Consider the following 14,308-nt stretch of genomic DNA (forward strand, 5'->3'; position numbering starts at 1 on the left):
CTGCCCCGCCCCCTCCCGCTCTTGTCAATCACTGCATCAAGGCGGAGCTCGGCAACATTTTGAGGTGTTGGAAGGAAACATGGCGGCGGCAGAGCTGGTACGAGCGTAAATTTACTGGCAGATGAAGGGGAGCGTGAACACTAACAGAGAAATTGTAGTGTTTCCGAAGATTATTACGCGTCTGCAGGTGATAGAACAAGTGCGTTGTTGGACGGTCTGGGAGAATGTTCTGCCTTATCACCCGTTTGATGTCAACATTATGCTGCGCTGTTGTTATCTGATGCAGGACTCTGTTAATGATGGTTTCGTTTTGTATTAAATATTCTCATTGTCTGTTACACATATGCTTAACTTTATTCTTATTACTATTAACTATAATTACCCAATAATGTTGTAGATCCTACAGGTTTTCTTTGCAAATGCACCTACTCTAAAATCACAGAATATGACGGGTCAAATTCATAGCTACCAAAAAATGTGACCGCTCTTTATTTCTTCATAAATGACTGTAATGTTCAACAAAGTGACTCATGTGATGTTTAACCATCTCCCTTTTCTATTTCATAAAGCATATTGGTCAGATATTTATAAATATATAGGGTCATCACTCATCACGGAATCTGCCGGGTTTTGATGTCATCGTCTATAATTGGTCTTATATTTTAAAAACCGAACCCGCACAAACAAAACTTTAACCGGCACAAACGAACGAGACTATTTTATTTGGAGGATGTGGGGGGCTGGGTGACCTCAGAATGACCTATAAATATTCTTTAAATATCTAAAAAATCGAAGCAGCACAAACAATAAAGCAAAGTAACAGCACAAATGAAGTAAAAACGATTGAGCCTATTTTGCCAACGTTTTGCATTGGTTGGGGGCGGGGCCAACTTCACGCAGTGATTGACAAGAGCGGGAGGGGGCGGGGCAGGGGCGTGATCGGCTCGGAATGCATTTTCAATTTGCACATTGAATTTTGCTACATTCATTGCGGGACATTTAATGAAAATGCAATTGCAAGTGTCTTAACTGTGAATGTAAATGCAATTAAGAAAAATAACATTTAAATTATCATTTTGCTACAGGTTTTGCTTGAACATTTTAAACAGATCTAATAATTTCTTTAATACATTTTCATTTTAATTTTGCAACTTATAAAGCGTTAAAATATGTATTCAATTTACATATTAAAACATATGTATGAAATGGCAAATGTAAATTACATAATTGAATTATCATTTTCATTTTGCACCAAACGTTGCACAAATGTAATGGAAAATGTAAATTTAAATACAGAAATGCATTGCCATTTTACATATTGCATTGTCATTTTACAAATTTCATTATCATTTTGCATATTACATTTCAAATTGAATATTGCTACACATAAGCTTCCATAGGCGCATTGCTGCTCAGCCGAGCCTTGTAAAATGCCGCTCAAAATACATACTAAGTGACTAGAGATGCACCGATTGATCGGCTGGTGACCGGAATCGGCCGATTTTCACGTGATCGGCCATGATCGGCGACCGGCCGGTCAGTCTGACATAATCCGATTTTATGCCGGTCAAATGCAATCGGGCGCCGCATGATTAACATCGCGCAACATCATCAGCATTACCGCGCACATGTAGGAAACCTCATGAATTACGGCTGTTTCACACCGCATGTGATCGAGTCCATTTGTGCTGCGCTCAATTTAAGTGAAAGCACACTTTTGATGGACAAAATAAATATGATTTCATCCAAAAAGTGCCCAAAATGCACAGAATTTGCATGTCTGGTGTGTTTTAACAAGAACTGAAGTAGGCTGGCTATGTCAGAAAGAAAATGAAGACACAAAAATATTTATAGAAAATATACCCATTTAAAATTGTTTTTATTATTTCCCAATCGTTTCCCTGCACATGCCCCACTTGTCCTGTTTAGCTTGGCTCGACATGTGTCAGATGAGAGAAGAACTGTTTGAGAAATATAACTTGCCATTGATGTACAAGTGATTGCAATAGGCCTGTGTGTGTGTGTGAGAGAGAAATATCGTTATACTGCAAGGCACTATTTATTTTATTTTTATTTGTTATTTATATATTATTTTATTGTCATTACCTGTTTTCATACAGAAGTTTAGTTTGCTAAATATCAAATTGTTTTAGTTTGATATTGGATGTGAAAAGGAAATGGTTCTTCCATAACACTGCACTTTAGATGTGTGTGAATTTCCCACACCAGGAGTAATTTATATAGTTCTATTTTATAGCGATTATCTGTTAAAAAAAAAAATTCTATCCAAAATGTTCTATTAAAGAGAAGATAGAAAATAAATATTTGTGTGTGCTGTAAAGTGGTTTGAAAAAATGAAATCGGAATCGGCTAAAATCGGTATCGGCAGGTCAAACTCAAGGAAAAATCGGAATCGGGATCGGCCTAGAAAATTAATCGGTGCATCTCTATAAGTGACTGATAAACTCTTTGGCATGGAATACACTTCGATATCACCGTTCTTTTAATGTATTTTCAACATCTGAGGTGAATTGTCGCTTTCATAATGGCTGTTCAGAACAAACCATTTTAAGATTATAGAAAACAATTCAGTAGAGCTGCACAATTAATCGCGATCGCGATTTCAGTTCAAACACCCACAGTCCTAAATGACAACGATTCACCTGTGTCTGTTAAACCTTTGACAAACATTCAAATCTGAATCCAGAGAGAGCAGTTATGCTCAGTATGTAGGTATGAAACAGATTCACAAACAGTCTTTTCAACCAAAGTTTTATTATTTCTGTATTACAAATATTAATATTATCACAGAAGTACTTGGGATAAAAGTTTACATTTCGGATATAAACACTGATGTCTACAGTAGCGACGATCAAAATAGAGCATCAACTTTTGAAAGTAACTTGGTGCTTCAAATAACGATTGTATCAATTACATACATTGTTACACCACCAAAAATGTATGTCATTCATTGAATCATTAATTTAAGAGATTCATTAAAAAACGCTGATTCATCCAGTAATGAAACAAGTGAAGTATTTGAGTGTCATTGAATCATTCATTCAAAATGTTTATTAAAATAATTCATTCAGATTAAATAGACTGGCAGCAATTTTGCAACATTTTGCCAGAACCTCTTGTGAAACCTTGTTTTCTTTAGTTGTCTGTTCAGAATTGTGGGAGAATCGTGATCTCTGTTTGAAACTAAAAAAATCGAATCCCCTGTTGCTCATCGCCGATCACTGTCGTGGCTGGTTAGGACAAAAACTTGAATATAACAAATAGAAAAATACCCTTTATTGTGTGTCATGACATGTCTGGTTTATGGCAGGTTTATGACATGGCAGGAAAAAAAGCCAAAACATATTTAAAACAATGTTGTTTCACAATATTATTTGAATTAGGATTGTGGTAAAATTAAAAGTAGAATGACTCATTTTGAGGCCCACTGATAAAATGATGTGCAAAATTGAGATTTTTTTTCCCAGTGAAACTGACATAAGGGTAAATAGTACTTCTGTTCAATCTCAAAATGGGGGTGTTGTCCTTGATACAAGACACCCAAGCCTAATGACCCCAAAGAGCAAAGACAATGAAGACATTAAATGAACCTTGGAATAAGCTCTTGTATAAAAATGCCCTCAGTGTAAAAGTGTTTGTCTGTTTTTTCCGCAGTCGCCTACTAAAGCTGTGTATAATGCAAGACACTGGAACCATCCAGAGCTAGAAGAACTGCTACCCACGCCTCCATCACGATCTCAAGCTCCTCCAGTGAGTATAACACCAAGCACAGGATTCTCCACTGAACACCTCAACTACTACACACACAGGCGTAGTCCACTTTAGAAAGCACTTCTGATACTATTACCACAATGTTTATTGTCACCTTTGTTTGAAATCTCCTACCTCTATGATAGCACTCCACACATTTCTGCTTTGGTTTTCCCTCAGTGTTGAACAGTAATAGCTTCGCACCAGAACCCAGCTGTTAAAGTCAATATGAAATGACATTCACCTTCCACTTTAATTTAGTTTTGTGATGTTTTATGGAGAGACTTGATTTTATTCATCAGGAATTGATTGGATGGAATTTGCAGTAGATTGTGGAGGATAAAAAATGATTTAATTTATTTGAGCCTCATCTGACTGTCACATCGGGTCAAAATTGCATTGTCAAATCGCATGGGAGTGAAAAGTATGAAATATGAATTATAGTGGCATTCATTATAAACAATTATTGTAAACTAGCTCTAAACAAATTTAATTAAATTGAAACTGAAACTACTGGCATATGGAAAATGCAAACAAACTAAAACCAAATAAATAAATAATGACTAATATTCAATTATATAATTATATGTGACTCGCGCAAAATGAGTCGGAATGCACACGTGCTACTTACGAGCTACAAGTGAAAATGTCAATTTTGGTCGAATTTTAGGTTTTCAAAATAAGCTCTCGTCTAGTGATCCCAATGCTCCAAAAAGTAATTAAACATCTAAAATGATCTTTATTTGTACGTTTTCTGAAAGGTATACCTTCCTAAATCTTTCCTTTGTTTTGATAACCCATGAATAATTGGTGTTATTCTCTGCTCACTTCTGAACGACTGGTGCTTCCCCTCAGTACAAGTTTGGTATCGTTGTAAAGCGCAACATTCCAACTTTATGAATATTCATAGCAAAATCTCAATGGCATGACTCTGAACCAATAACATGTGATTTTCAAACTCATGCTGATGTAAACAAAACAATCTTAATCGCACCGACTGACACATCAAAAGCGTGCGCACCTCTCAGCGCTCGATTCCGATATACACATAAACAGACAATGTTAGCGTGAATACTCGCCAAGATTCTCTATCTCTTAAATGAACATTTGGTTAACTGCTGGGTAAAAATTAAATAAAGAAAAAAATGTATTAGATCTGTGCATTACAGTAGGTCTTCATTTATAGGCTCTCTGTCTCAATGTTAATAAAACATTTATGGTATCATGAAAAAAAAAAGTTGAATAAACATTTTTCTTGTAGATATGGGTTTTGACTTGGTGTGTGCCAATGTTCCCTCTAATTTTTTTTTCTTGCTGAGCAAAACTTTTTTCTATTGGGCGGACATTTTTCGCCATCTGAGCAAAAATATTCGGTAACACTTCCTTTTACAGTCCTGTTACCCATGTACTTACTATGTACTTATTATAGTAATTATAATTACTGGGTAATAACTTGGTACTAACCCTGAACCTACCCCTAACCCATGTACTTACCTTATATTAGCCAGTATTTTCTTGGTAAGTACACTGTAAGTACACAAGTACTGTACTGTAAAAGGAAGCGTTACCAAATATTCTTTATACCTGACCTGTACAGCATACGTAGAGAAACAATGGTTTCAACATTGAATGTGCCATTTCTATTTTATTTGACCCTTGATATATCTTATTGGTATTAAATCATATTTTTGAAAAACAAGCAGTTAATTAAGAAGTCACTAAATGAAGCACATTTTAGGTTACCTGATATTTTTTTTACAGTGCTGTTAACTGTACAGTCTTAACCAAGAAATGGTATGAAAAATACCTATGAAAAATCCTTTACCTATGAAAAATAATTTACAAAATCTTCTGCAGGACAGTTCAATTCTTTACAATAATAGTATATAGTATGAAAGAAAACTAAGCTGTTACACTGAGATGGTTTTGGAAAACCATAAAGTGTTTTTGTACAGTCAATTAATTGTGTACAGGAAGCATTAAACCATCAAAGTTAAATGATTGTTTATTGCTTATGATGTATATATTTATATGCCTCTCGTATTGAGCTATTTGGTCTGCACACACGACTCACTGCCAATCACACACGTGCTCACATCGTTCTCTTTCTATGAAACCTGCAAACTGCATTCACCAGTTTTCACTCTATAGCGGTTGACCAGAGCACTGAAATTATTTCTCACTTAAACTACAATCAAATGGATTTCCCCACACATTTCGCGTCAGTCCTCTGCGTGGCATTTTATTCTTTTCTGCGCGGCCGCGGCTTCAGAAGTGAAAATCCGTGATCCGCAGGCTGCACAATATATGAAAAATGTTTAAATCATAATATCATAGCATAGTGCTATCATTTATAAACCTACTCTAAAACGGGTAAATACATCAATGTTTCTAAATATGTAAATTGTTGTTTATCACGATTACAAAATAAGTTTAAACCCACACTCTGAGTTTGCATGTTCTGATGTTCAAGAAATGGCAATGGTTGTGGGATTTCAATCGCAAAGAAGTGGCCAAATATGAAAGATTAAGTGGACGTTTGAATTAAGTGATGTTTGGCAATAATTAAACAAGAAACAACAACAATCACCAGGCCGTTGGCACACACTTCGGGCATTTGTTATAATACCTTATGTACATGAATATATTTTTTTTATATTATGTATATTACATTATGTATTTTAACAGTGTTGTTCAATAAAACCATATAATTACTTGCTTTTGATACTTCCTTTGAACCAATTATTGTTGCCTCATTGTTATTATTATTTTAAACTATGTATTTTAAGTAATTTTAAAGCCTATTGTTCACTTAGGTCTATTTTTGTTACCACAAAAAAAGAATAATCGTCGATTACCAAAATAATTGTTAGGGATAGCCCGAGTCTTTAGGCATGTTTGGGCTGTGTTCACATTGCAATTACAGTTGTCAGCGTGTTTCTATATTTCAGCTCTTTTTTTAACATTAAATAGTAGACTGGTGAAGTATTTTCCGAGGTGAAGCAAGTTATTACATTTTAATGAATGATTCCGAAACGAGCATTTTTTCTTTAATAACCGAGTCTGTTGAATCATTCACATTAAAACCAGAAATGTGTATTAAAGCAAATGGGGTGAATTTTTATTTGGTGCTTTGTGCAAACACTCCCCCCATTATGCACTTGTCATTCTACTAACAACCTCTTCCTCGCTCTCTACATTTGCCATCTAAACACAATCAATCCCACACAATTTAGGCAGCCTGCATCTGCTGCCACCAGTGAAGCCCACTGTAATATTAAGCACACTGACAGATATGCTTCCGCTTCACTTGAACTGTTTGTAAGCATTCTCATTAGCTCAGCACCTCCGTTTGTACTGTTCCTATGAACAAGTTTTCAAAACATTGCATTATTCATTCAAGGATGTGGCGCTTGGCCATCTTAGAAGCGTTTTATTTAGCAGCGTTGCTGTTGGTTGTGGATTTGGCCTTTTAGCCATTGCTGCATGAGGAATTTATAATGTTCTGTAGCCCATCTTTAGTCATCATGTTACATAACCAGCAGTGGGTTGGTTGTTGGCAGCTCATGGTGTATGTGAATCTACTCTGCCAGTGCTTCCAAACATGTTATGCTTTAATTCTGAGTCGTTCTTGCACAGGCTGTTTCATCAGGAGGCAGTAAAGAGTCGAACTCAAACAAGGACGACGGAGTGTTCAAAGCTCCAGCCCCTCCTCCCAAAGTCACCAAGTCCACCACCATCCCCACAGAACCTTACCAGGACATGGTCACTGCACTCAAATGTAGGAAAGAACACAAAGAGGTGAGTGCAAACACTTGACGCCAGGGCTGCACGATTAATCTAATTTTGATCACGATTTTGGCTACCCACGATCAAATTCGCGTGATCGAGCGATATTTAAAATGCGTCATTCCGGTCGCAAAGTTTCTTAAGCGTCAAATAACAATGACTCTGAATTTTATCCATTTATCGAACTTGCATAGTGCATAGTTCTGCCTTGAAATGTTCTCATTTGGTAACATTGATTATTTATTGTATATTTGGAGTTTTATTCACATCCATTATGCAGGTACAATGCAAGTTTATATTTTGCTTCCTAAAATATATTTACACAATGTAAAATGTAAAATAGTGCCCTGTTGAAGTTTTGCTACTTTTTCTTTGTTTTCTTTATTCTTTAAGGAGATGCACTGAATTTTGGTGAATTAGAGGACCTATTTTATTTTGATGCACATATTTGTACATTAGCAGGAATGTAGCACAATATGGATGTGAAAGCAGTTATAATTAGCCAATGTGACACAATTTTTTTGGTTAAAATCAACAAATAATCATGATAATTAATTGTGATCTCAATATTGATCAAAATAATCGTGATTATCATTTTGGCCATAATCGTGCAGCCCTACTTGACACCCTCTTCTGATTTTATACAATGTAAAAACTCGCTGCATAGCTTCAAATCACGTGCATATTGCCTACTACTTTTTCAAAATAGCATGCAACACTATGCAGTAATAAACATTTTAGATGTATGTATGTTGTCTCGTCCACATTATGTTGCATGTTTAATTCAACAAGTGACATCCAATTTTTGTCTTGAAAAAAAGAAAGAAAGTGGTTTGCATGTTTAAACCAGTTAAATATTATTTTTATGTTTTTACAAAATATTTGAACTTTTAGCATGAGTCTTGAAAGATGTTAAAATCATGGCTGCTAATACAATGTGTAATTTTTCTCACTGGAAAATCCCACAGGCTTTTGTAAGACTATGGGGGTGGGGTGTTAACCTCGGTCCCTCAATGGGGGTTATAGATCCTCCATAACAAAATATAATACATTTTAAATTTACACGCATCAATCTGGTGCACTTTGAAAAGAAAAAGTCTTATATATATATATATATATATATATATACACACACACACATACATACACATACTTAATAAATTACATTACTTTTCTTCACAAAAAATTTGGAAATTGTGAAAATGCATAACTGGTGCCTGTTGCGTTCCCAAATACATGGTAAATTCATATCACATGCAGAAATTAAGTTAACTGCATTAATTTACTGCTTGCATGATCGGCCCGTGGGCAGTCCACAAAGTGCACACGTCACTATGAAACAAACAGACTTAATTAAGTCACAGCCTTTTGCGACTTGATAAGGGGATTAAGCATGTCAATATTTGTTCATTTGACAGATACCTTGCCAAAGCAATGATGCAAAACACAATGTTAAATACCTTAATTTGTTATTATCGGAGGTTTAAATATGCTTTGTTCATTATTAAACTTTGGCGGGACAGATTAGACTGTTAGTCTAGTTAATGAATGGGGAACACTGTGATACTTGCCCTGTACTGTAAACTATAGGGGCTTTCGCACCGGAGGAACATTTGTCATAGTTCCTAGAACTATTGGCGGAAGTTCCCGGTTTTCTGCGTGTTCGCACCTCAGGAACTAGGAATGATTTTTGTTTTAGGAACGCCTTTTGGAGGAACTAATTTAACTCCTACTTCAGAGTAGGGTCTAAACCAGCACTTTAGGAACTATCCGTGTACGAACATGAAACAGTGATAGATGAGCCTCTTAACCTTTACGCTAAGGAGAAAATCCAACGCATCTTTGAGGGGACCAAGTCAAACATGATTGTTTCTGCTCAGCTAGCAACACTGGACATCATCCAAACGGCAAACGCTACTAACTTTTCATTCCTATCTACTTTCTATGTTTAATAGATCTATCTAATAACGTATTAGACAGGACTGTTAGACAAATCGTAAACTAATGAACACGGAGAATGTGAGCACTGTATGCTCAGGGTCTGGCTCAGCACTGTCAAAATAAAGGTCCGCCGCGCTGTCAAAATAAAAGCCACAATAACAAGCGTGGCTTACGTCACTTCAGAGTTGTTATACCCTGTTATAAATGTTTCTCATCAAAAAGCTGTGATGTGTGTGAAAAGCATGAAATGTTGTAACCTGTCCTCAAAAATGTTTGAAATTATGTGAAAATAAAACCAAAGTAATTGGTGCTCATTGCATTCCTAATTAGTTTGCTGCATTTACTGTAAACCAAGCTTATCTGAGATGCTGAAAATGAGTACTGGAACTGAAATATACAAAATCAATATGTATATCAAAATCTATATTTTGACAACACAAATCCAGATAGTTCATGCACAATGCCACCAATAAGATGGTGCAACTGGACCTTTTGTCCCGGGCCTGGGCTTGATTTAGACCGGAAACATCTTTGAAACACTCGCGTGCGTGTTATACTGAAAAAATAAAAAGCTGATTCTTTATTACTGTAGGTATTGGCTTAACTACTGCGTTAAGACATTTATAATCCTCTAGACATTTGAACATTTGGCAACTTAATACTGAAGGCCCAAGCAGGAGCCAATTCAATTTGAAATTCAGTGGCATGGAACCAATGATGAAGGCATAAAGCTCTATCTTGAGTATGCATACAAAGTAGTGCAGCTGTTTTAATAAAACATAAATACCTATTGATGGGATCCAGAAAGCACTGATGTTCTGTAGAGTAATTCTTATTTTTGGTGTTAAACAGTTAGAAAGTTGTGCAAGCCCACCTACGTTACAACCCTCACCCCTTACTCTGCCCACTCACTGAATGAATGGTTTGGTTTTCATCTAAGCTAAAAGTTGTAAGCTGTTCGGATTGTTCTACATTTAGGCAGTTTTCAGGCCCCAAACAGGTATAACAAATAAGACGGTGCTTTTGTTTGTTATAACTCTGATTTGGGGTCTTTCTATTAGCTTGTAGGTCTACATTATCAGCTAATAATGAAGCGTAACATGCAATATTTTGCTGGCCTTGGGAAATTACATTCCTTTGCATGGGCCCTGTGGAACGAATCTTCATCTGCTACAGACAACTGCCTTTTAAATAATTTATTATTTTTAATATGACAGTAATTGGAGTAGCTAGTGTTGTCATGATACCAACATTTCTGTAGTCTGTACCAATACCATTAAAATTGGTTCTCAAATATTGAAAATGTTGTTTGAATAGTAGTAAGTAATAAAATGAAGAACAAAGAAAACACATTAGATGTAATAGAATAAACGGTTTGTCTATTAGTTTGTATTTACACTTCAAGACCTAATGTACTGTGTGTAAATAGTGTAAATTAACTGATGACATTAAACAAATTGTTACGATTGGATCATTTTTGTAGTATGAATGTTGGGATGATATAAATTTTGTATCATTATTGACACACTTAGAGTGATAAAGAAACATGCATTAATAAAAAAATGTGATGCTAAAAAGAGTTCTACAGAAACAGAAAGCCCCCTCTCTGACAGCACGCAATTCCGAATTCAGTTTTCTTTTGCGGCTTATTGGCCTTGGATGGTCAAATACAATCACAGTCATTTCAAAATACAGTGTTGGTGCTTCAGTGACTACTTCGCTCAGAGAACCTGTCACTTTTCAGGGCTTGTGCGGCACGCTTGGTATCAGTATTAGATCCAAGCATTAGGTCTTAAAGAGACGCCAGCCTAATAAACCTGCTGCCATCTATATCATTAATTTTAATTAAACAACAAAAGACAAAGACAATCACTCACTGCTCTTTGAGTGAATAACTTTGATATATTTAATAAGAATCAATTTATATGCATTCATACAGTGAAGACAATGCAATGTTTTGGTTTTTTCATTTCATTATTCAATTTCTGTTGAATGTTAAATACATCTATTGTACCTGAACAACATGTATCATTGTTGTATTGCATTTGTCCTATCGTTTGTAATTTGCTTCCTTGTTGTTATTTTTATTAACTAAAATAAAATAAGTTATATATCGTTATCATTAAAATAAAAAATCATATTGTGAAATAAGATTTTGGTCATATCATCCACCCCTAGTTTATATGAATGAGGTGTTTGAGTCAGCGAGAGGCTTTATGTATTTATATACCTATATACCTCAGAAAAGCAAAACCCATCATCAGAGAATGTTTCTGTCAGTAATTCTGTTGATGAGATTAACACTAGAGGTCGACCGATAGAGGATTTTACCGATGTTTAGGTTTGACCATACATGCCGATAACCGATTATTCAACCGATATTTTTTAAATGGATACTGGATTAAAAACAAACATAACACTCCAAGTAAAACAGTGCTGAACTGAAATGTGCTAAATTAAATAAATATATAAAAATTAATATATTAAAATGAGAATTTCTACAGAATGAACTCTACAGAAAATAATTTAAACATTAAAATATTACTGGTCAAATAAGTTTTTTTTTTTTTTCTATAACCTAGAAACATTCGTAAATTTCATAGGTAACACTTTGCAAGTCCCATTTGTTAACAAGGATTTAATATAGCTTTCATGAACTATGCATTATACAATATACAGTTTTACTGCATGCATTAATATTTGAGCATTACAATTGTATCTTGATCGTTCATGTTAGTTTATAGTACATTAACTAAGGTAATAACAGATCAAATTAAAATTAAAACTCAATTTAAAATGTATTACTAAATGTTGAAATTAACAAACAGTGAATAATACTTCTACAACACTGATTAACCTTAGTTAATGCTAAAAATGGAATCTTATTGTAAAGTGTTATTCATATAATCTTATTGTAAAGTCTTATTGTAAAGTGTTATTCATTTCATATAAATCCAAAGAGTCATGCTTAAAGATGGCCATGTTTAAATAACTGCAAAGGCCATAGCATTAAAATTACATAAATGTAGACCTATATTAGATGTAGTCTCTCACTTTATTTGCTTCTCTTTTAGAACACTTGATGATTATCTAATCAAAATAACTATATGTATTGAAGTGATAAAAAAAAAAAAACTGAAATCGAATGCGTTTCTGATTTGTTTGTTTTTGTCGGCTGCATGAACATATCAATGTTGAGAAAGCAATCATGTCACTAGCTTTAAATATGCAACTTCTCCGGCTAATGAATGCATAAAAGTGACCAGCCGGATATAAACTAATGGAAATAGATGGTAACAATTGCGACATAAAACATTTGGGTCAGGTCTGCGTGTGTTTTTGTCACATTGCTTTAATCGCTTGAGGTAGCTGTTACTAATGTTATTTGCTTACATGCTTTCTATTTCTATACAGTTGTACACCGTTGTCCAGCATGTGAAGCACTTCAATGATGTGGTAGAGTTTGGCGAGAATCAGGAGTTCACCGATGACTTTGAGTATCTTGCCACTGGTCTGAAGACTGGTCAACCCCTTAACACACGCTGCCTTAGGTGCAGAAATCATTTCTCACTGTATATTCTGACCATTATCCAATATTTAAGCTATGACCTAATGTTTGTTCATTACAATCCTTGTGCAGTGTTATTAGTTTGGCCACGAGATGCGCCATGCCCAGTTTCAGGATGCACCTGAGGGCTCGTGGGAAAGTGGCTCAGGTCTTTAAAACTCTCAGTGATGCACCTCAACATTCAGTAAGTCCAGACTTTTGACTCCCCTAAAATTTGTACTGGCTGATGTCTTACATTTAATCTGTTCTACTTTGCTGTCCTTGTCCCTTCCTCAGAATCTAGCTTTGTGTACGGCCTCTCTTATGTACATTCTCAGCCGAGACCGCTTGAATATGGACCTGGATCGGGCCAGTTTGGATCTAATGATTCGTTTACTGGAATTAGAACTGGACAAATCCATTGCTGATCAGTTGACGACAAAAGAGATGAACAAAGTGAAAGAAAAGATTCGCAAACTCTGCGAAACCGTCCACAATAAGCATCTCGACTTGGAGAATATCACGGTGAGCTTGAGATCAGCTTGTGCTTGTTTATTAGGCGATGTTCTTTCAGCAGTGCTGTAGTTCTGTTTGTTTCCATTTGCAAACTTTTTATTATTCTGCGTTTGTGATAGACCATGCGGATGAGAGATTGTGTTCATTTGGAGTTTTCAGAAAGGTTCAGTTTCTGCTTCTAGTGGATGCACTTCATAGCTTGGATTGTGCATTCTAGGAGGGATGTTTTCAAAATCTATTATTTGGTGGATTGTCTCTGTCTTAACTCTAATCTCTGTGTTAAAGGAATAGTTCACTCCAAAATTACTAATATTATTTAAAAGAAAATTGGACTCTTTATCGACTTTCTTGGAGAAGCTTTAGCATGCTGTTGCGGTGTAGATTTTGTAAGCGGTCAGAAAAGTAATCAGAAAGAAATAGAATTCAAGGATTTTAAAAGTTGAGTTGTACTTTACATGTTGTTTTGGAAAATGCTGATGTTGAAAGAAACAGAGACATGACTCACTTGTCAAAGACATCCGTCTGGAGCATGTGCACATAGGCCAGCAATTAAAAATACACAAACTGAACACAACAGATCCTGTGTGAACGCCTACTTGGACTGTTTTCACACTAAAGCACCATGATTAAACCCTCTACAAGATGTTGTCTCTCTAAATTCATACATTAATTCAAAACACCCTTTACTAAAGTATTATATTTACTTGTTTTAATGTTTTTGCTTGAGCCATAAGACTGACTAAT

The 14,308-nt window shown here is 35.3% G+C and overlaps 1 protein-coding gene across 1 annotated transcript in view; it reads left to right on the forward strand.

The window, feature by feature from the left end:
* The window catches only part of waplb (WAPL cohesin release factor b), a 79,269-nt gene that overhangs the window by 40,268 nt on the left and 24,693 nt on the right, over positions 1 to 14,308 (forward strand). Inside the window, exons 6-10 of the mRNA XM_056234503.1 lie at positions 3,676 to 3,771; positions 7,411 to 7,572; positions 12,916 to 13,052; positions 13,142 to 13,253; positions 13,346 to 13,573. Coding sequence (XP_056090478.1) covers positions 3,676 to 3,771; positions 7,411 to 7,572; positions 12,916 to 13,052; positions 13,142 to 13,253; positions 13,346 to 13,573 — 735 coding nt within the window. The remainder of the gene's footprint in view (positions 1 to 3,675; positions 3,772 to 7,410; positions 7,573 to 12,915; positions 13,053 to 13,141; positions 13,254 to 13,345; positions 13,574 to 14,308) is intronic.

Source organism: Rhinichthys klamathensis, unplaced genomic scaffold (genome assembly GCF_029890125.1).
Source record: "Rhinichthys klamathensis goyatoka isolate OS25496 unplaced genomic scaffold, OSU_Roscu_1.1 h1tg000396l_1, whole genome shotgun sequence".
NCBI lineage: Eukaryota > Metazoa > Chordata > Actinopteri > Cypriniformes > Leuciscidae > Rhinichthys > Rhinichthys klamathensis.